Here is a 23,516-nt window from a genome sequence, read left to right as displayed (position 1 = left end):
TGAGAATAGCACTAGTAAGAACATTCCGGTACAAGTATTTGTGTGCCTGCTTTCAACTGTTTTACGTATATATCTAGAAGTGGAATTGCTGGATTATGCAGTAATTCCATTTTGAGGAACTAGCAACTTGTCTTCTATGGCAACTATACCAGTTTACAATTCTACCAGTAATGAGTGAGGATCTGTAGTTCTCCACATCACCACAAAATTTATTTTCCCATTTGAAAAATTACAAATATCCTGTACATGCAAAGTGGAATTTCAATGTGGCTTTTTTGTTTTGTTTTGTTTTGTTTTTTTAGGGCCACACCTGCGACACATGGAGATTCCCAGGCTAGGGGTCGAATCCAAGCTGTAGCTGCTGGCCTATGCCACAGCCACAGCAATGGCAGATCTGAACCGTGTCTGCGACTCACATCACAGCTCACAGCAACGCTGGATCCTTAACCCACTGAGTGAGGCCAGGGATGGAACCTGCATCCTCATGGATGCCAGTCAGATTCGTTTCCCCAGAGCCACGACAGGAACTTCTTTCATGTGGTTTTGAGTTGCATTTTCTTTTCTTTTCTTTTTTTTTTTGTCTTTTCTAGGGCCACACCCACAGCACATAGAGGTTCCCAGGCTAAGGATCTAATCGGAGCTGTTGCTGCCGGCCTATGACACAGCCACAGCAAAGCAGGATCCAAGCCAGGTGTGCGAACTACACCACAGCTCACGGCAAATGCCGGATGTTAACCCACTGAGCGAGGCCAGGGATCAAACCCGAAACCTCATGGTTCCTAGTCAGATTCGTTAACCACTGCGCAAACGACGGGAACTCCTCCCCAAATCATTCTTAAAGTGGCAACACCAGATCCTTAACCCACTAAGCGAGGCCAGAGATTGAACCTGCATCCTCATGGATGCTAGTCAGATTCATTTCTGCTGAGCCACGATGGGAACTCCTCCTCAGGGGTTTTGTTGCCTGTTGTGATTGGTTGTTTGCTGACATTCTTAAATTATTTTTTGTCAAGTCTATATTCTTTGTTATGTGTAGTCTCCAAGGTCTCTCTTCATTTCACTTGTGTTCGGCTAGTGTTTTGACAGATTCCCTTGAACGGCAGGAGCAAGGAAAGAGGGAAAGAAAAGGAATAGAGTGGGGGAGAAGGATAAGAAGAGGGAGGAGGATGAAGAGAGGAAGGAGGAGGAGAGATAAGAGGATGGTGGAGTGGGGAGAGGAAGAGGATGAGAAGGAAATAAAAACCACTCCTGTCTTTGCAGAATGGCTGTGCTGGGGAATTCTCCAGTACTTACACAGGCTCTTGACAGCTGGCTTAGCCTTCATGTCATGCATGCCCTGAGTCTAGAGATTAGCCAGAGGTGAAAACACAGGGGTCTTCTCAAGTCTATTGTGAACATGCATCCTGCCAGGAGTACGTGTAAGGCTTTCTAAATTTGCTAATATAAAAGTGTACTTTAAAATGCCCTATATTTTCCAAAGAAACTCTTTAGCTTCTCCTCCTAGACTTTTGGCAGTCTATTGTATGGATCAGTTATAATCTTTTGCCCCAGGTGGCTACAGTTTGTTCGTTTTCCTTACAATATTTTTGAGGGATGCCCACTGTTTTTCCAGTCTGGTTAAGTTCTCAGGTGTACCAGAGATGAACTCCTTGTGTCAGTTCTTCGAATAAACCCAGATAGATTAGAACAGAGAAACACAAATCTTTGTGATGCAGGTGTGCTTTGTTTCATCTGAAACCAGGCACTAGCACCCAAACCAAGAAAATCTTAGGCTGCCGTCTTCAAGAGTGACATGGAATGAGATAAGGCCAAATATAAATGCCAGAGCTTTCCTGTTTTTCAGTTGGCTTTTTTCTTTTAGTTTAGCATTTCTCGGTTGCCATAAAGCTTTGACTTTTTTACGAGAATTATAATAAAATTTATGTTGACAGCTTTTAATTTTTTCTTTTGGCCACGCCCACAGCACATGTAAATTCCTAGGCCAGGGATCGAACCCATACCACAGTAGTGACCCATACCACTGAAGTGATAATTCCAGATCTTACCTGTGTGCCACAAGAGAACACCTTTCCTTTAATTTTCCATATTTCTACAGAGGGAAAGGCTACTGCAGCTACCTATTATACCAGTTCAATGAGTCTCTCCTCTCATTGTGCTTTTAATTTGCCTTTCCTGAAAATGCAGGGACATACTAAGCCATTCGGTCATGTATGTTTAGTGAAATGCCTATTCCAGTCTTTTGCATATTATACTTGGATTTTAAAATTCCGCATGTTATGGGGTTCCCATTGTGGCTCAGCAGTTTAAGAACCCAACTAGTATCCATGAGGATGCAGGTTCGATCCCCAAGCTTGATCAGTGGGTTAAGGATCCGATGTTGCCACAAGCTGTGGCCTAGGTAATAGATCCAGCCTGGATCTAGTGTTTCCGTGTTGTGGCTATGGCGTACGGCAGTGGCTATGGCTCTGATTTGACACTTGGTCTGGGAACTTCCATATGCTGTGGACATGGCTCTAAAAAGACCAAAAGAAAGAAATGCTGGGGAGGCAACACAGTTGGTGATTATGTAAGTTGGTGCAACCACAATGGAAAACAATATGGAGATTCCTTAGAAAAAACAGAAAGACCATGTGATCCAGCAATCCAGCATATGCCCATGTGATCCTGGGCATATACCCAGACAAAACAATGATTCAAAGGGATACATGCATCCCAATGTTCATTGCAGCACTATTCACAATAGCCAAGACTTGGAAAACAACATAAATGCCCACCAACAGATGAATGGATTAAGAAGACGTGGTACATATGTACAATGAAATACTATTCAGCTTTAAAAGAGAATGAAATATGGAGTTCCCGTCATGGCGCATCAAAAACAAATCCGACTGGGAACCATGAGGTTGTGGGTTCAATCTCTGGCCTTGCTCTGTGGGTTAAGTATCCGGCATTGCTGTGAGCTGTGGCGCAGGTCGCAGATACAGCTTGGATCTGGCGTGGCGGTGGCTGTGGCGTAGGTCAGCAGTGGTAGTTCCTATTGGACCCTTAGCCTGGGAACCTCCATATGCTGCGGGTGTGGCCCTAAAAAGCAATGGGGTTCCTGTTGTGGCTCAGCGGGTTAAGAAGAAAATGAAATAATGTCATTTGTAGCAATGTGGGTGCAACTAGAGATTATCATTTAAACGAAGTAAGTCAAGAAGAGAAAGACAAATACCATATGATGTAACTTGTATGTGGAATCTAAAATACGGCACAAATGAACCTGTATACAAAACAGAAAAAGACTCATGGACAAGAACAGACTTGTGGTTGTTACAGGAGAGTGGGGGATGGAGAAGGATGGACTGGGAATTCAGGGGTAGTAAATGCAAACTATTTCATTTAGAATGCGTAGACAATGAGGTCCTACTGTATAGCACAGGGAACTATATCCAATCTCCTGTGATAAACCATAATGGAAAGGAATATTAAAAGAAGAAAGTATATATGTATATAACTAAGTCACTTTGCTATATAACAGAAATTAACACAACATTGTAAATCAACTAGAATAAAAAATATATAAATAAAATAAGCTACAAGGAAATGCTGTACAATATGGGGGAATACAGCCAGTATTTCATAATAACTATAAACAGAATATAACCTATAAAAATTGTATATCACTGTATTGCACATCTATAACTTATACAATATTGTACAGCAACTGTACTTCAATAAAAATAATTAAAAATTTTTCCCATGCTGTAACAATCATTTGTATAACATAGAAACCAATCTTTTATCAAATTAATGATTTGCAAATGTTTTCTTCCAGTCTACGTGTTGAGTAGCTCTTAAAATTTTAAAGTTTTTTTTTTTTTTTTTTTTATTGTCTTTTTTGCCATTTCTTGGGCCGCTCCTGCGACATATGGAGGTTTCCAGGCTAGGGGTCAAATCGGAGCTGTAGCTGCCAGCCTATGCCAGAGCCACAGCAACACAGGATCCGAACCAAGTCTGCGACCTACACCACAGCTCACGGCAACGCCGGACCGTAAACCCACTGAGCCACGGCAGGGATCGAACTCGCAACCTCATGGTTCCTAGTCGGATTCGCTAACCACTGTGCCACGACAGGAACTCCTAAAGTTTTAAGTTTTGACTATGTCTAATTAATCAAAGATTTGTTTCATTTATGAATTGTGCTTTTGGTGTTTTATCTAAGAAATTCTTGGCAACCCCAAACCACAAAGATTTTCTTTCTTCTTTTTTTTTTTCAGAAGTGTTACAGTTTTGGTTCTTAATGTTTACTTCTGTGGGAACATTTGGACTACATTTTTGGGTATGGTTTAGATAAGGTCTAAATCTTTTTTTTTTTTAAAAGGCCGCACCTGCGGCATATGGAGGTCCCCAGGCTAGGGGTCGAATCGAAGCTGTAGCTGCCAGCCTATGTCACAGCCACAACACCACCACATCTGAGCCAAGTCTGCAACTTACACCACAGATCAATGGCAATGCTGGATCCTAATCCACTGAGCAAGGCCAGGGATCGAACCTACGTCCTCATGGATACTAGTCAGATTTGTTTCTGATAAGGTCTAAATCTTTTCATTGTAGACAGTCAATTATTCCTGTATCATTTGTTGAAAAGACAAGCCTTTCTCCACTGCATTTTGTTGGCAAATTCGTAGGAAATTAACTGAGTGAGTATATAAGGACTTATTTCTAAACCATCAGTTAGTTTTGATTGATCTACATATGTCTATCTATATTCCAGTATCACAGTACCTTGATTAATGCAGTCTTTTAGAAAGTTGTGAATTCAGGTAGTTTTCCTATTTTGTCCTCTTTTGAAGTTGTCTAGGCTACTCTGAGTTCTTTATGTTTCTATGTAAAATTTAGGAATGTCTTATCAGTTTCTACAGAAAAGCTGGCATTTTGATTGGGATCATGGCGAATCTATAAATCAGTGTGGGAGAATTACCATCTTGAGAGTATTGAGTTTTCAAATCCATGAACATGGAATGTCTCTCCATTTACTAAGATTTTAATTTCTCTCTGGCTCTGTAATTGTCAGTGCACAAGTCTCACGCTTCTTTCATTAAGCTTGCTTCTAAAGATTTTATTTTGACTCTACTAAGAATGGAATCATGGTCTTATTATTATTATTTTTGGACTTTTGTCTTTTAAGGGCTGCACCCACAGTATATGGAGGTTCCCAGGCTAGGGGTCTAATGGGAGCTGTAGCTGCTGGCCTACACCACAGCCAAAGAAGCCATGCCAGATCCGAGCTGTTGTCTGTGACCTACACCACAGCCAAAGAAGCCATGCCAGATCCGAGCTGTTGTCTGTGACCTACACCACAGCTCATGGTAATGCCAGATCCTTAACCTACTGAGCAAGGCCAGGGATCGAACCCACAACCTCGTGGTTCCTAGTTGGATTCGTTTCCGCTGCGCCATGACAGGAACTCTTGATTGTCTTAATTTTAACTTCATTTTCAAATCACTCTTTGTTAGCAAATAGCAATTCAATTGATTTTTTTTTAATATTGTTCTCGTATCCTACAACCTTGAACTAATTATTAATTCTAACAGAGTGTGGATTCTTTAGAGTTTTCTATATATAGGGTCATGTTGTCTGCAAATAGAGACAAATTTACTTCTTCCTTTATAATCTGGATGCCTTTAAAAACTGATTTACTTTATCTTGCTTGATTCCACTGGCTAAACCCTCTAATACATAACAGATATGGTGTGAGCAAGTATCCTGATCTTACGGGAAAAGCCTTCAGTGTTCTACTATTAGAAATATCAGGTCTTTCAAGAAATTTTTATTAGGTTAATGAATTTGCATTCCCCAATGGTTTCTCTGAATGAACATAGTTGTGTTCCAATAAAACTTCACTTATGTACACTGAAATTAGAGTTTCATTTAATTGTAAGGTGCCCCAAACTGTTAATCACCTTTTGATGTTTGTCAAGTAGCATTCCCAAGTTAGCCAAAGAACCACAGCATGATAACCCAGGCCCCAGAATAAGGTCTGTTCTATGCAACAGTACATGGGCACTTGAATATGTCCTCTGCTGTGTGCTGCGTGGAGTGTTCTGTTACTGGATGCATATATGTTTACAATTGCTGTATCTTCCTGATGAACTGAAACTTTTATCATTATAAAATGTGGGTCTGTAGCAACATTTCTTTGCTAAAAGCCACTTTTATTCTAATATTAGTATAGCCCCTTCGGCTCTTATGATTACCATTTGCTTGGTTATATCTTTTTCACCTTTTAATTTCAATCTATTTGTCTTTAAATCTCAAGTACAGATCATCCCCAATCTATGATGGGGTTATGTTGCGACAACCCACTATAAGCTGAAAATACTGTGAGTTAAAAACATACTTACTACACCTAAACTCCTGAACATCACAGGCTAGCTTAGGCTACCTTAAACATACTCGGAACACTTACAGTAGCCTACAGTTGGGCAAAATCATCTAACACAAAGCTTATTTTATTATAGAGTGTTGAATACCTCATGTGACTTGTTAAATACTACACTGGCAATGAAAAACACAATAGCTGTATTAGTACAGAATGGTAATAAATGTACTGGCTATTTACCCTTGTGACTGAGTGGCTGACTGGGAGCTGCTTACTGCTGCCACCCAGCATTACAAGAGAGATATTATATATTAGTAGTGCAGAAAAAGATCAAAATTCAAAATATACTTTCTACTAAATGTGTATCACATCTGCACCAACATCAATCAAAAAATCCCAAGTCATTTTAGTCAATTAAAAAATTCAGTCTAACAGAGTTCCCACTGTGACTCAGTGGAAACAAATCTGACTAGCATCCATGAGGCTTCACTCAGTGAGTTAAGGACCCAGCACTGCCGTGGGCTGTAGCGTAGGTCGCAGATGCAGCTCAGATCTGATGTTGCTGTGGCTTGCAGCACAGGCCAGCAGCTGCAGCTCCAAATTTGACCCCTAGCTTGGGAACCTCCATATGCTTTGGGTGTGGTCCTGAAAAAGCAAAAACAAAACAAAACAAAACAAAATTCAGTCTATCTTTACTTTTTCACTAGAATGTTTAATTCATTATTATTTAAGGTAATTATTGGTACAGATTTATGTCTACTATTTTATGTTTTCCATTACGTCAAGTATTTTAATTTGTTCTAACTCTTTACCTCCTTTTCTGTGTTAAATATTTTCTAGTTTATCACTTTAAAAAAAATGAACTACATTTTGGGATTATTTTCTTAGTGGTTGCTTTAGAGCTACAATATGAATCTTAACATATTCTACTTCAGATGAATACTAAATTATTCCAATAAAATATAGAAACCTTCCTCAAATATAGCTCCACCTCCTACTGTTTTTGTACTATTACTGTCAAATGTTTTCTATAATATCACAATTTTTAAATTACTGTCTCATGAATTTATATTTTAAAAATCAGTAAAAAGAAATAGAAAAATGTTTATACTGTCTTTTATTATTAGCTATGTAATTATGTTTCTGGTGCTCTATTATTTCTTTGTGTTGATTCAAATTACCATCTGGTGTTACTTCTTTCCAGCCTTAAAAAGTTCCTGCAGTAATTATCCTAAGACATGTTTACCAGCAACAAATTTAGTATTTATTTAGGAATGTTTTAAATCTACTTTCATTTCTGAAGGGTAGTTTTGCTGGATAAAGAATTCCGGGTTGGAGTACCTGTCGTGGCGCAGTGGTTAGCGAATCCGACTAGGAACCATGAAGTTTTGGGTTCGATCCCTGCCCTTGCCCAGGGGGTTAACGATCCTGCGTTGCCGTGGCTGGCAGCTACAGCTCCGATTAGACCCCTAGCCTGGGAACCTCTATATGCTGTGGGAGCAGCCCAAGAAATGGCAAAAAGACAAAAAAAAAAAAAAAAAAAAAGAATTTCGGGTTGACAATTTTTTCCTTTTTAGCATTTTTCTTTTTTTTAGGGCCGCACCCCCTGAGTGAGGCCAGGGATCAAACCCACATCCTCATGGATATTTAGCTGGATTCATTTCCACTGTGCCACAATGGTAACTCCCCTTTTAGCATTTTAAATGCCATCCCACTTTTTTTCTTTATTTTCTTTTTTTTTTCTTTTTATTTTCTTTTATTTATTTTCTTTTATTTTTTTTATTTTCTTTTTTTTCCCTCCTGCTTTTAAGATCTTCTCTTTGCCTCTAGCTTTGAACAATTTGACCAGGGTATGTCTAGATGTGGATCTCTTTATATTTAACTTGTGGTTCACTGAAATTCTTAATGATTTTCAACAAATTTTGGGAAGGATCAGCCTTTAATTTGTCAAATATTTTTCTCTGCTCCTCTCTCTCTTTCTCTCTTCTCCTTCTGGGACTTCCATTATGTTGGTATACTTATTGCTGGCGTTCTACATGTCTCTGAGGTGCTGTTCATTTAATTTATTCTTTCTGTTCTTCATATTGGAAAAAAATCTCTTGGTCTACATTATACTTTGTTGGTTATTTCTCCGTCAGCTCAAATCTGCTGCTGAATCCCTGCAGTGACTTTTTCTCCATTCACTGTTCCTGTTTCTTTTGTTTTTGGTAGGGCCTGAGGTATGCAGAATTTCCCTGAACATGGATTGCACCTGTGCCAGAGCAGTAACCTGAGCTACAGCAATTATGTCACATCTTTAACCTGCTGAGTCACCAGGGAACTTCTCACTCACTGTACTTTATAACTCCAGAATCTCCATTTAATTCTCTTTTAAAATTTCTACCTCTTTATTGATATTTTGTATTTGAGCGGTTGTAATCATTATACTTTAATTCTTTAAACAAAGCTTCCTTTAGTTCTTTGAAAACAATTATCATACTGCTTTGAAATCTAGTTGCTAAGTCTGACATGAATGGCCACCTCAGAGACAGTTGCTATCAACTAGTTTTTCTCCCTTATACAGGTCATATTTTCCTATTTCGCTGCATATCTTATAATTTTTGTTACTAAAAACTGGGCATAATTTGAGAATATATTTAAGCAACTCTGTTTTTTCTCTCCTCTTCTTGGTGAGCCTGGTCAGCGGTTTGTCAATTTTGTTTATCATTTCAAAGAACCAGCTATTGGTTTTATTGGTTTTTTTTCTCTTGTTCTTTGAATCTCTATTTTACTGATTTCCTCTCTGATCTTTATGATTTCCTTCCTTCTGCTGACTTTAGGTTTTGTCTGTTCTTTTTTTTTTTTTTTTTTTTTTTTGCCTTTTCTAGGGCCGCTTCCCGTGGTATATGGAGGTTCCCAGGATAGGGGTCTAATCGGAGCTGTAGCTACCAGCCTATGCCGGAGCCATAGCAATGCATGATCTGAGCCGCGCCGCGCCGCGTCTGCAACCTGCACCACAGCTCATGGCAATGCCGGATCCTTAACCCCCTGAGTGAGGTCAGGGATCAAACCCAAAACCTCATGGTTCCTACTTGGATTCGTTAACCACTGCACCACAACAGGAACTCCTGTTCTTCTTTTTCTAATTCATCTGGGTGGTAGGTTAAGCTGTTGATTTGAAATTTTTCTTCATTTTTGAGCAAGGCCTGTATTGCTATGAATTTCCCTCTAAGCACTGCTTTTGCAGCATCCCATGGATTTTGAATGGTTGTCTTCATTATCATTTGTCTCGAGGTAGTTTTTAACTTCCTTTTTGATTTCCTCATTGACCCATTGGTTTCTTTGGTAGCATATTGTTTAGTCTCCATGTAGTTAGTTTTTTTCTCATTTCTTTTCCTGTGGTTGATTCCTAGTTTAATGTCATTGTGGTCAGAGAAGATACCTGAAATAATTTCTATACTCTTAAATTTGTTGAGGTTAGCTTTATGCCCCAGTATGTGGTCAATCCTTGAGAATGTTCCACGAGCACTTGAGAAGAATGCATATTCTGATTTTTGGGGATGTAATGTCCTGAAAATGTCAATTAAGTCTAACTTTTCTACTGTGTCATTTAGGATCTCTGTTGCCTTATTGATTTTCTGTCTAGAAGATCTGTCCATTGATGTGAGTGAGGTGTTAAAAGTCTCCTACTATTATTGTATTCCCATCAATTTCTCCTTTTACGTCTGTTAGTATCTGCTGTTTATATCTGGGTGCTTCTGTATTAGGGGCATATATACTGAAAATTGTAATATCCTCTTCTTGAATGGATCCTTTCACCATTAAATAGTGTCCTTCTTTGTCTTTCTTTATGGTCTTCATTTTAATGTCTATTTTGTCTGAGTATTACAACTCCTGCTTTCCTGTCTTGTCCATTGGCATGAAATATCTTTTCCCATCCCCTCACTTTCAATCTATATGTATCCTTTGCCCTAAGGTGAGTCTCTTGTAGACAGTATATCGTAGTATCTTGCTTTTTCATCCAATATTTAAGCAACTCTGAATTCTGATCCCTCCGTGTGTTTTGACTTGTGACTTCCTGGACTAATTCTGTAGAGTCTGTCTCTTTTGCAACTATGAGGCTGCTCATAGTTTTATTATTATTTCTTAGACGTATTTTTAAGCCTGGCTTCCTTGGGAAGAGTGTAATTTACTGGTCAGCCAATGACAGATGAGAGGCAGTGCTTAAACATTTGGAGCCACTTGCACCTTTTTCCTGCTGGATGTGTGTTCACCATTTGGGAAATGCATGCAAAGTTCAGACAGGTTACAAAGCTTCTCTGGGCAAGGGAAGGCTTTTACTTCCTGCATGTGCAAGGACTCAAATTAAATCAGGAATGAATAAACAGCTAAGTCTCTTTTTGATTTCTTCTGAGCTTGCATGTAGCCTTGTATATATATTTGTAGACTTTGAGATCATTCAGAAGATGAGGAAGTTTATTAATACTCATGATTAATATTCTTGTTCTCTGGACCTCTTTGTTAATATTTTGACTGGCCTGTCACTCTGCTGCTTCCCCTAACCATTATCTCAACCCCAAGCAAGTGATGTTCTGATTGTTTGCCACCAGGCGATCTCTACTGTTTTCTACAATTCTTTTGGGCATCCAGCACTGCTCTACTCCAAGCTAAGTCAGCCCTCTCTGGCTTGCCCTGGTAAAACTATCATGCAGATCTGCTGAATGGGAAGGAATGGGAATATCCTGAATAACCTCAGGTAGAAATACTACAGAATCCCTTTATTCTTCCCAAGGTTTAGTATTTTTCTTGAGTAAATGCTTCTCAATTTGTTGAAAAACTTGGTTAGTTTCCAGAGTCATGAAATGGTTGGTTGACAGTTTTATCCAGTTGTTTTTTTGGGGAGAGAATTTGCTGAGATCTTCACTCAGCCAAAATCATGATACTGATTTTTTTTTTTTTTTTTTTTTTTGCTATTTCTTGGGCTGCTCCCGTGGTATATGGAGGTTCCCAGGCGAGGGGTTGAATCGGAGCTGTAGCCACCAGCCTACTACACAGCCACAGCAACGCGGGATCCGAGCCGCGTCTGCAACCTACACCACAGCTCACAGCAACGCCGGATCGTTAACCCACTGAGCAAGGGCAGGGACCGAACCCGCAACCTCATGGTTCCTAGTCGGATTCATTAACCACTGCGCCACGACGGGAACTCCCGATACTGATTTTTAAACAAAGTACTGATTCTATAAGTTAGAGACATATTTCTTAATCTATAATTATTTCATTCATAAGCTTGCATTTTTTAAAAAAAAATTTGAAGTATAACTGACTTGCAATATTAGTTTCAGGACAAATTTATTTTTCTTTTATTTTTTCTTCCCCCCTTTTTTTTAAAAAATTTTTTTTGGACATAAGGAAGTTCCTGGGCCAGGGACTGAACCTGTGCCACAGCAGTGACTTGAGCTGGTACAGTGAAAACACCAGATCCTTAACCCACTGCACCACAAGAGAAATCCCGATTATTTGTGTTTTTAATGAAAAAAGTCCTAGACTTGATTCTGCCACCTCCATGTAATTTTAGGTAAGTTCCCCAACTTTTGTGAATCTCAGCTTCCTCTTCAAAACATTTTTTTTTTTTGTCTTTTTGTCTTTTTTGTTGTTGTTGCTATTTCTTGGGCCGCTTCCGCGGCATATGGAGGTTCCCAGGCTAGGGGTTGAATCGGAGCTGTAGCCACCGGCCTACGCCAGAGCCACAGAAACTCGGGATCCGAGCCGCGTCTGCGACCTACACCACAGCTCACGGCAACGCCGGATCGTTAACCCACTGAGCAAGGGCAGGGACCGAACCCGCAACCTCATGGTTCCTAGTCGGATTCGTTAACCACTGCGCCACGACGGGAACTCCCAAAACATTTTTAATATCTATGCTAAGTCATGCTAACTTCATAAATGTTAGTATAACATGAAATTACATTGTAATGTTGTAAAAAAAAAAGCTACCACAGTTAATAAGTCTTTTATTTCTTTATAATATCCCATTTGTGCACTTCAATGTATTTTTAGATTTTATTTTATGGTAGCTAAAAATCAGAGAAAATTAAGACAACATTGTCAACATGTAAAACTATAAACAAGGAGTCTTCTGAACACAAAAATTAAAAAGACTACAGATCTTATGAAAACAACATTTTAAAATGTGGATTTTAGCAAAGCCTTTTTTAAGAAGTAACCATTATAAAAAACCCATCTTTAAAAAGTTATAAAATAAGAGTTTCCTGGTGGCCTAGCAGGTTAAGGATCCAGCATTGTCACTGCTGTGGTGCAGTTTTGATCCTTGGCCCATGAACTTCTGAGTGCCATGGGTGTAGCCAAAAAAAAAAAAAAAAAAAAAAAAAAATTGCGAAATATATTTACTGCTTAAAATTAATCTAAATCTCATTTGGCACTGCTTGGATGTTTAAATGACTATGTAGTCCTATTCTCAGGTATTTAAAAAAAAACCCTGTTTCAGTAAAATCTCTTTTATCCAGGAGTCCAAAGCCTACAGAAACTGTTAAAAAATTGTAGAGTTTAGGGAGTTCCCGTTGTGGTGCAGTAGAAATGAACCCAACTATTATCCATGAGGATGCAGGTTTGTTCCCTGGCCTTGCTTTGGGTTGGGGATCTGGTGTTGCTTGTGGCTTTGGTGTAGGTTGCAGACATGGCTTGGATTTGGTGTTGCTTGTGGCTGTGGTGTAGGCTGGCAGCTGTAGCTCCTATTCAACCCCTAGCCTGGGAACTTCCATATGCTGCAGGTGAGGCCCTTAAAAGCAAAATAGCAAAAAAAAAAAAAAAAAAAAGCGTAAAAGCAGAGTTTAGTGGAGATTCTGTCCTGTGTCTAAAACTTTCTATACAAACATGTAGTATAATAGTAATCCTAAAGAAATGAAAGATACTTAAGGTATTAAAAACTAAATTATAGTTATAAAAATGTGCAGGTCCTTTTTTTTTTTTTTTTTTTTTGGTCTTTTTAGAGCCACACCCACTGCATATGGAAGTTCCCAGGCTAGAGGCTGAATCAGAGCTGTAGCTGCTGGTCACAGCAATAGCCACAGCAGTGCCAGATCCAAGCTGTGTCTGTGATTGACACCACAACTCATGGCAATGCCAGATCCTTAACCGGATCCTTAATCCTTAACTTAGTAAGGCCAAGGATTGAATCTGCATCCTCATGGATACTAGTCAGATTCGGGACTACTAGCCACGATGGGAACTCCTGCGGAGGCCCATTAATTCAGGCATTTTACCTCAAATAATTTTGCTTAAGCGAATTCCTAATTAAAGGCTTACAGACTTTATTACTAGATAAATCCAAAATACTTATGCTAAAGAAAAAGAGACAAAATTAGGGGAAGAATAGGGGCTATTAGCCAGTCATTTAAATTATAAGAGACTTTTATTGATAAATAAAAGTGTCATTTTATACTATCTGCAGTGAATATGTAAGCAGAAAATAAAACAATATTTGAGAATATTCTCATCTTTGTAAAAAATTTACCAGTTCCATCAGAGGTATGTATACATGTGGGTATGTGAATATTAAGTGTCAATGGCATACCATCAACAAAATTTACAAGGCAACCTATGAAATGGGAGAAAATATTTGCAAACCACATATCTATCTGATAAGGGGTTAATATCCAAAGTACACAAAGAACTATATAATTCAATAGTAAAAAACAAAACGAAACCCCAAGTAAAAAATGGGCAAAGGACCTGAATAAACATTTTGCTAAAGAAAACATATAAATGGCCAACAGCTACATGAAAAGGTGCTCAACATCACTAAAAATCAGAGAAATGCAAATCAAAACCACAATGAGATATCACTTCACATTTTTTAGAATGGCTATTATCAAAAAGATAAGAAATTTTAAAATGTTGGCAAGAATGCAGAGAAAAGAAAATCCTTGTGCACTCTTGGTGGGAATGTAAATTGATACAGCCACTATGGAAAACAGTATGGAGGTTTCTCAAGAAATTAAAAATAGAACTGCCATGGGATACAAAAATCCCACTTCCGAGTATATATATATATACAAAGGAATCAAAATCATTATCTTGAAGCTAGCTCTACTGCCACATTCACTGCAGCATTACTCACAATAGCCAAGGTATGGAAACAATGTGGGCCCAAAAAAGATGACTGGTTAAAGAAATGTGGTGTTTTAATATATATATAATGGAGTTTTATTTAGTCTTGAAAAAGAAGGAAATTTTGCCATTCACAACAGCATGGATGAAGCTGGAGGGCATTATGCTAAGTGAAAAAAGCCAGACAAAGACAAATAATGCATAGCATCACTTATATATGAAATCTTAGAGAAAAAAAAAAAAATTCAAACTCTGAGTAGAAAAGTGCCTGCTGAAGGCTGGGTAAAATACAGGTTTGGTACCAAAAAAGGGAGAGGGGGTACAAATTTCATCATAAGATATACAAGATCTTCAAATCTAATGTGGTGATATAGTTGATAATACTATATTGTTTAACTAAAATTTACTAAGAAAACAGAACTTAAATGTTCTCACCCCACCTCAAGATTATGTGAGGTGATAGTGGTGGATGCGTTAATTAACTCAATGGGGGGAATCCTTTCACAAAACATGTATTTATGAGGTCATCACACTTACACTTTAAATATACCAATGCAATATCTTGGTTAGGAAGTTACTTTAACAAAAATATTTTTTTTTGACAGGCAAGAAATAGATTTATCAAGATAAGGTGCTTCTGTGATGCAAGCGGACAGGCGAGAGGGCTCTGCCCAGAGGATTAGGTGGGCTACAGTTTTATACTCCAAGGAAAGTGGGGAGTGGAAAAAGGCTGCCTTCTTCATTGTTCTGCGAGTAGACGTCAGACTCACATTATTAGCTCCTCCTTCACCACAAAAATACTTTCCTTATATGATTATTTTGAGAAACAGGGTGCTTCTGTAATGATTACATTAAAATGGGACATGCTGTTATATGGAGTTCCCATTGAGGCACAGCGGATATGAATCCGACTAGGAACCATGAGCTTGAGGGTTCCATCCCTGGCCTTTCTCAGTTAAGAAAGGATCCACTGAGCTGTGGTGTAGGTAACAGATGTGGCTTGGATCTGGTGTTGCTGTGGCTGTGGTGTAGGCCATTGGCCACAGCTCCGATTGGACCCCTAGCCTGGAAACCTCCATATTCTACGGGTGGGGCCCTAAAAAGACCACCAAAAAAAAAGGGGGGTGGGGGGAGGGACATGCTCTTATTTAGTAACAATATATTTCAGGTGTCAGAAATTTCAAATATATTGTGAAAAATACACACTGAAACTACAAACTTACCTAATAATTTGTCCTTCCTCTTCTGGAGTAGCAGGTCTTAACCCCAGAACTATGTGACATACCTAGAGATAAAAATGGTAAATTAAACTTCAATGCTGGATCCTTAACCCACTGAGTAAGGCCAGGGACCGAACCCGCAACTTCCTGGTTCCTAGTCGGATTCGTTTCTGGTGCGTGCGCCGGGACAGGAACTCCGACACTTACTTATGCTACATGTAAATACCCCGGCCAAGAGTGGGATCTTGGCAAATAAAGAACATAATTCAAGCTTTTATTGCTGAACTTACCAGCTAACTCTATTTTAAGACACAAATAGAAAATAAAACAACTTAGCTTAACAATCTGTTTACTCATATATTAACATAAAGTTTTAAAAGCATGTCTTAATATGGGCTAAAGTGAGCACAGTAAAATATAATGTTAAAATTTAGATGATGAATAGATGAGTAGTCAATTAAAAAAAAACCTTCCAGCTTTTCATAATATGGTGCTGGAAACACCAACACACAAAAGCAAATCTCAAGCATATGTCTGTTTATAAATTACAGAAAAATAGTACCGCTGTGAGTCCCTGATAAGCATGAGAAAATAGGAAAGGCAATACAAAAATTTTAAATGCTTTGCTATGTGAGTGCTATAAGATGACTCAGACACAAACTTAAGCAGTCAAAATGTTTACATATACAATTAATTAGGATAAAGTAGTTGAGGGCTTTATTTTAAATGAGATTAAAAATAGCTGATCAATTTTCATATTACCAAGCAAGTCATTTCTGTTCACAGTAGTGATTTATGTTATTTTTGTACATGTTGATATTTTACAGAGCCATCAACTTAAATCCCTGCTGAAAATTCTATCTCATAGTGGAGCAACTGAGGGGCTTAAATGGATATTACAGACATTAGACTCCGTATGTTTTAAATATACATTAATTAGCCATTAGCTGTCAGGAAGAATTCAATTTCCATTTATTCTAACACAGCTGTGTCAGAGACAAGTTACTCTTTGTTTACAATGGAATACGTGACAGACATAAAGATACCAAATTTTCCAAACTCACAGGGGTGCCTTTTTGAGGAAGGGAAAAATAAAATAAAGAGAACCTAAAATACCACTAATATATATCAACATAAATATGAAGAACTATGAAAAATGGGAAACCATAAGGGTGTTTTTGTTTGTTGTATGTGTATTTTTGTTGTTGTTGCTGCGTCTGCAGCATGCGTAAGTTTCCAGGCCAGAAAGCAAACCCAGTTCACAGCAGTGACAACCAAGTCCTTAACTGCTAGGCCACCAGGGAACTCTCATAAGTTATTTTTTTAAATTGAAGCAAGAGAACTACTTTAACTGGGAAAATAGTTAAAATCTGGCAAGCTCTATGACTTCATGTTCACTCCTGGCAGCTTTTCTTTCTTTCTCTTCCTTCAAATCTTTGTTGAACCTTCTAAAGAATTAAAACAAAAAAATTAAGAAAAAACCTAGCACCTAAGATAAGCTCTTAACTAAAAAGATTGTATATTTTGTGAAAAATTTACACCTGCCTACCTATGATCCATCTTTCGCTGTTCACACTGCCTTACACATGGCCTTTAAAAAAAGACAAGAGTGAAGAAAAATAGCAAATTATAATGTCTTTTACAATTTAAGTTATTCTCTGTTAGGTATACATTCTGCTATCATGAGTTATAAGATAAACAGAATCAGCTGTACTCTACTTTCCTGTCACCCATGCATGATTTTGAGAAGCTTCAGTAGGCACGGACACTCTAGCTCACCATCTTTCGGGTGGTGTACAGGATAATGCAGTTCTTCTTATAACATGGTTTTATAGCCGAGTTATAATAACTACTACATAATGGAAAAGATGTGGAACTACTGCCTTCTATACTTGTCATTTACCTTAAACGTACCTGGAAAAGTAGATTCAAAAATTCGTTGGCAAGAACATTTTTCACACTCCAGATCTGATAGTCTTCTAGAGTAAGATGGCCCATCTGAAAGAGAAACAGTGTTTTAAAAGGTCTCACGTTAAGACTGTCCTCATTTTTTATGGCATTTGAATAAAATCTCATTTATTGAACCTAAAATGGTCACTTGTCTGAAAGAAAAGTAGTATTTTAAGATGCCATGTGCTCATCTGAAAAGTAGGCCAGATAGGAAAAGTTTAAAAGTAAGTAAACTTGGAGTTTCCACGTGGCTCAATGGGTTAGGGATCCAGCGTTGTCACTGTACCAGTCTAAAGGTACAAAATAATGGGTATTACTGGCAGAACCTAGTCACCAGTGAACATGGCTAATGGGTTGAAAGGTCCAAGTTCTATTTTAAATTGTTACCATTTCATCATGATTACATGGGGTTGGAGCTGCTAAATCACCTTTTTAATGTTCAAAAGCACAGCCAGAAGTAGAAACTCCACTTTACAAAAAAATAGACAGCAATAATACCAACATTTTTATCAAACATTCAGATAAAAGCTGTTGGAAATTGTATCTCTACATAAGACATTTTTAAACAGAACTTTTCCATGTTTCTGCTTATGCGCATACTAAATAGAAATGGATACCTTAGTTTTTGGCAGAAAAGTAAATGAAAAAGATTGGCTGGCATTCCCATCGTGGCTCAGCAGTAAACAAACACGCCTAGTAACCATGAGGATGCAGGTTTGATCCCTGGCCTCACTTTGCTGTGTGCTGTGGTAAAGGTTGCAGATGTGACGTGGATCCCACATTGCTGTGGCTGTGGCTAGCAGTTGCAGCTCAGATTTGACCCCTAGTCTGATAATTTCCATATGCCACACCTGCAGCCCGAAAAAGCAAAAAAAAAAAAAAAAAAAAAAAAAAAATCTGAATTGCCAAACAAAGCTTAAGCCTTATAAAACTCATTTCTATTATTTGTTTATATTGAGCACCAGTTAATGATTCCTTCTGGAATTGTGATTGAAGGAAAAAAATTATTTTTTCTAAGGCTATAAAACACCACTATATGCTACAAATCTGCCACCTGGTACATGTCCATGTTTGAATGGAAAGGCTCAAATTAACTCAAATATGCCTCACATATGTGGATTATCCTCAATTTCACAGGGACACACAGACATCACAGTAATGCAAGCTACAGGAACAAATCTATTATAATATTCTTAACTAATAAATGTCAAGCTAGAAAGTTCAAGGATTTATTCTTTGTAAAGTAAGTACATGCTTATTCTGGCTGCTATTAAAGAACTCAGAAGAGATCCTTATAGATATTATTTTAAAAAAAATTTTCAAGACTATATGCATACCCAGATTGGGATAAGAATCATTTCCATCATCCTAGATATCCTTATGGTCCTTCCTAGTTAAACCAACTCATCCCCAGAATCACTACTGTAACACCTATTACCATATGTTAGTATTGCTTCTGTTCTTGAATTTCATATAAGTAGAATCATACAATATGTGTTCTTTTTTTGTGACTTCTATTGTTTAACATAACTTACCAAAATGGGAGAAATAAAGATAACAAAACATAGATGGTAAAGACTACGTCTACTTAATTTTTATAAAATGCCTAGATTACAAAATATAATAGATGTTTTTATGTATATAACACTTAATTGAGTTGATTAAAGATGGGAACAGACTTTAGACACAAATTGGAGGTACTGTAACCACAGGCCCAAACAAGTACTTGGTGGGGATGGTGTAGAAGAGACTCAAATATGTATATAAGTCATATGTAACAATTCAGAGTACAAGGTACTTTTAGAAAAGGAGAAATTAGTCCCAGCTAGACTCACCTTTGTGGTGTCATGTGCATTCAATATGCCTTCTACAATGTCAGATAGATTCATATGTAATTCCTTTAAAAACAGAAACCCACAACAATGATTAGAAAAGAGAAGATATCATTTGTATTAGTCAGTGGCTAAAATATACAATATTTGGGTCAAATATTTTTTAAATTACCAAAAATAGATTATTACACTTACTTTAAAAATATTAAGACAGGCAGTTCCCGTTGTGGCTCAGTGGTAACGAACCCCACTAGTATCTGAGGATATGGGCTTGATCCCTGGCCTCACTCAGTGGGTTAAGGATCCAGCATTGCTGTGAGCTGTGGTGTAGGTCACAGGCGTGGCTTGGATCTGGTGTTGCTCTGGCTGTGGTGTAGGCCAGAGGCTTCGGTTCCAATTGGAGCCCTAGACTGGGAATGTCCATATGCTGCAGGTATGACCTTAAAAAACAAACAAACAAACAAACAAACAAAACTTTACCGGTATATCATCAGTGCGGTTGTCCTTCCAGACCTCTAAAAGTGCAACCACCATGTCTCTCAGCTCAACCCGAGAGAGAACGCCGTCACGGTCAACATCAAACACCTTAAAGCAAACTAAAAAAAAGAAACTCTTAGGAGGGAAATTAATTTTATATTCTGAAGTACAACCCATTTTACTAGAAGCTGACCTGGTTAAATTACTTATATTTCCCAAGCAAGTATATTCTAGATTAAGTTCTCATCTGGAGTAGACTGTGTCATTAAAGTCCCCTAACTTGTAGGACTTCCTGCACATACTTCATAAGTTTCTCTAAATCATTAGTCAGGTTGAACAATCCTATCCTTCCCCCAAATCTAGAGCTCAATTATTTGCAAACTGAAAAATACGAGCCAAGTTACTATACAATACCTCACAGATTATGAGGTAAATTCAAGCCTTTAAATTAATTTCTAATATTTAAAACTGATCGCGTCAGAGTTGATTCTTACAACACTAAAAATATTATATCTACATTAATAATCAACAATAACAAACTGATACAGTCAGGTCCTCTGTATCCACAGGTTCCATATTTGCAGATTCAAACAACCACAGATTAAGAATATATTTTTTAAAATATTTTTTAATTGCTAGAACTTCCCAAGAGCAAAACATGAATTTGCCGTACACTGGCATGTATTTAAATGGCATTTACATTTTATTTACAACTATTTACATTGTATTAGATATTATAAGTAACTGAGTGATTTAAAGTATACAAGATGTGCATAGGTTACATGCAAATACTATACCACTGTATATAAATACTTAAGTATCCATGGATTTTTGCAACCAAGGGCAGTCTCAATATCCCCAGCAGATACTGAGAGATGACTGTATAGAGATTTTGACTCTCCAGTGTAACTGTAAATGCACACTCAATTTTTTGCCAAAGAATAATTTCAACTCTCTTCAGCCTCTTATATACAACAGGCTAAGAACTAGAAATATTAGCAGTTTGGTAATTAATGTCAAATGAATCACTCTAGTTTGTTTAACTTCCACTAGGCCATCTACTAGAAAAAGAGAAATTTTTTTAAAATTTAAGGCAAAAAAAAAAAAAATAAATCGAAGTTCCCATTGTGGCTCATCAGGTCAAGGACCCAGCGTTCTCTGTGAAGATGTAGGTTTGATCCCTGGCCTTGCTCAGTGAGTTAAGGATCCGGTGTTGCTGCAAGCTGTGGCACAGGTTACAGATATAGCTCGGATCCAGTGTTGCTGTAGCTGTGGCATAGGCTGCAGCTGCAGCTGCAGCTCCAAGTGGACTCCTGGCCCAGGAACTTCCATATACCATGGGTGCACAAAATAAATAAATAAATAAATAAATAAAAGAAAGTAAGTCAACTATAATCCAATAAAATTTATTTTTTTAAAAAACCGCCTAAAAAGCCATCAAAAAAAAAAAAAATTAAGGCAATAATAAACCTCAATTGAGAAGCAAATACTTCAGGCTCTTTATTCACTATCTGAACTTTAATGGGAACAAATGATCTATCATAAAGCCAGGTTGGAGTAATGGTATACCATATCAAGGAAGAAAAATCTAAATTTTTTTAGTTTATGTATTTCATACACTCTCATAATTATGCCATTAAATCAATGCAGTGCATCACAGTACAGTAATATTAAAGAATATAAAACTACAAAGTAGCATACACCAAACAGATAACATCTGTAAACCAGTATTTTAGGAAGACATGGAGATAATGATCCTGGTAAATATACTAGAATTAGGTTGGAATTAAACGTAAACTGTTACATTTTCTCAAATATGGTTCATATTTATCAATATAATATACTTATGCTTATAAATTAAGCTAGATCATTTTAGCTAGAGGGTTTAAAAACAATTTTAATATTTAATAAAATTGTGTTTTCATCATAAATTTCATTTTGCTAATAGAATATTAATGTATACAAGTGACAGAAAATAAGTTGTACTTCAAGTCATAGAAGACACAAAATTCTCTATACGGATTACTACAAAATGTTTTCTAGGAGTTCTCATCGTGGCTCAGTGGTTAACAAATCCGACTAGGAACCACGAGATTGCAGGTTCGATCCCTGACCTCGCTCAGTGGGTTAAGGATCCGGCATTGCCATGAGCTGTGGTGTAGGTCGCAGATGCGGTTCAGATCCCGAGTTGCTGTGGCTCTGGTGTAGGCTGGCAGCTACAGCTCCCTAGCCTGGGAACCTCCATATGCTACGGGTGCAGTCCTAGAAAAGACAAATATATATATATATATATATATTTTTTTTTTTGGTCATTTCTTGGGCCGCTCCTGCGGCATATGGATGTTCCCAGGCTAGGGGTCCAGTCGGAGCTGTAGCTGCCGGCCTACGCCAGAGCCACAGCAACACGGGATCCGAGCCGCGTCTGCGACCTACACCACAGCTCACGGCAACGCTGGATCAGCAACGCTGGATCGTTCCCACTGAGCAAGGGCAGGAATCGAACCCGCAACCTCATGGTTCCTAGTCGGATTCGTTAACCACTGAGCCACAATGGGAACTCCCTATATATATTTTCTAAATGCTTAACATTTTCAAATACATCATGACTGATGTAGTTCTTTTATTATGAACTGCACATTCATCTGGAAAATCAACCCCGTTATTAATAGCAAAGATCCCAAATTACTCCACAGCAAAAAAGAATAGATGATTAAACTGTCACAGTGACCTCAGTAAAAGCACATGAGCTTGCTATTTGCCAATGTAATGAAGATACAAGCCTTAATCCACAGATGATTTTTTATATTAGTGAATACTGATTTTTTTTTAATCTATATAGTCTGCAAATTTTGTGATAAGGTTTAATACACTTACATTTTTGTCTTTCAGCAAGGGGTCCTCTACAACAGGCCGATAACCCACAGGATATCTCCTTAAAATCTATGTGATTATCACGATTTTCATCAAAAGCATTAAACAAACCTGTTAAATGAGAAAAGACAACATAAATCACAACCAACAAATTTCCAAATGTTAACAATGACATGGTCATGAAAGGAGGCATAACTCTTTCCTGTAAACTGACTGAATTTTAAAAATAAGTTTATCTGTTTTTCCCAATGTCTTAGGAAGTATTTCTTTTTTCCTGATATAATTATACTTAACTTTCTAGCAAAAAATACATTACTCTCATTTAGTGTTTGATTTTGTTTGCCTGCCTATCTCTATCTGATATTAATTTCCAAACTAAAAATGAGCCTCATGGCTCAGTTAGTTAAGGTCCAGCATTGGCACTGCTGTGGCTCCTGACCCAGGAACTTCTTCATGCCATGAGTATGGCTAACAACAAAAAAAGAGAGACTATAGCATGTAAAAAATAAAAATTAAAAAAATTAAGAACTGAAAAAAAAAAAAATCAGGGTCCACAATTATCCTTATTTGGAAAAGAAAAAGGGAAAAAGAAAAAAAGTTGAACTGTATATCAAAGATATACTGTGTGTTATTAATAAGCTCCATAAGCTCTTTCATGGAACAAAGAAAAATAACACACCATATTACAAAAGA

The 23,516-nt window shown here is 37.7% G+C and overlaps 1 protein-coding gene across 6 annotated transcripts in view; it reads right to left on the bottom strand.

Moving 5' to 3' along the window:
• USP32 (ubiquitin specific peptidase 32) overlaps positions 1 to 23,516 on the bottom strand; it is a 250,342-nt gene that overhangs the window by 62,862 nt on the left and 163,964 nt on the right. For all 6 annotated transcript variants that reach the window (XM_084985059.1, XM_084985061.1, XM_084985058.1 and 3 more), the window contains 5 exons: positions 22,827 to 22,934; positions 19,956 to 20,071; positions 19,479 to 19,541; positions 17,608 to 17,691; positions 15,697 to 15,758 (listed from right to left, as the gene is read on the bottom strand). In XM_084985059.1, the coding sequence (XP_084841185.1) occupies positions 15,697 to 15,758; positions 17,608 to 17,691; positions 19,479 to 19,541; positions 19,956 to 20,071; positions 22,827 to 22,934 (433 nt within the window). The remainder of the gene's footprint in view (positions 1 to 15,696; positions 15,759 to 17,607; positions 17,692 to 19,478; positions 19,542 to 19,955; positions 20,072 to 22,826; positions 22,935 to 23,516) is intronic.

This window comes from Sus scrofa, chromosome 12 (assembly GCF_054392235.1).
Source record: "Sus scrofa isolate SSC_HxYL_T2T_F1_AM1 chromosome 12, Sscrofa_HxYL_maternal_Yorkshire_Landrace_v2.0, whole genome shotgun sequence".
NCBI lineage: Eukaryota > Metazoa > Chordata > Mammalia > Artiodactyla > Suidae > Sus > Sus scrofa.
This window is presented reverse-complemented; position numbering and strand designations above follow the sequence as displayed.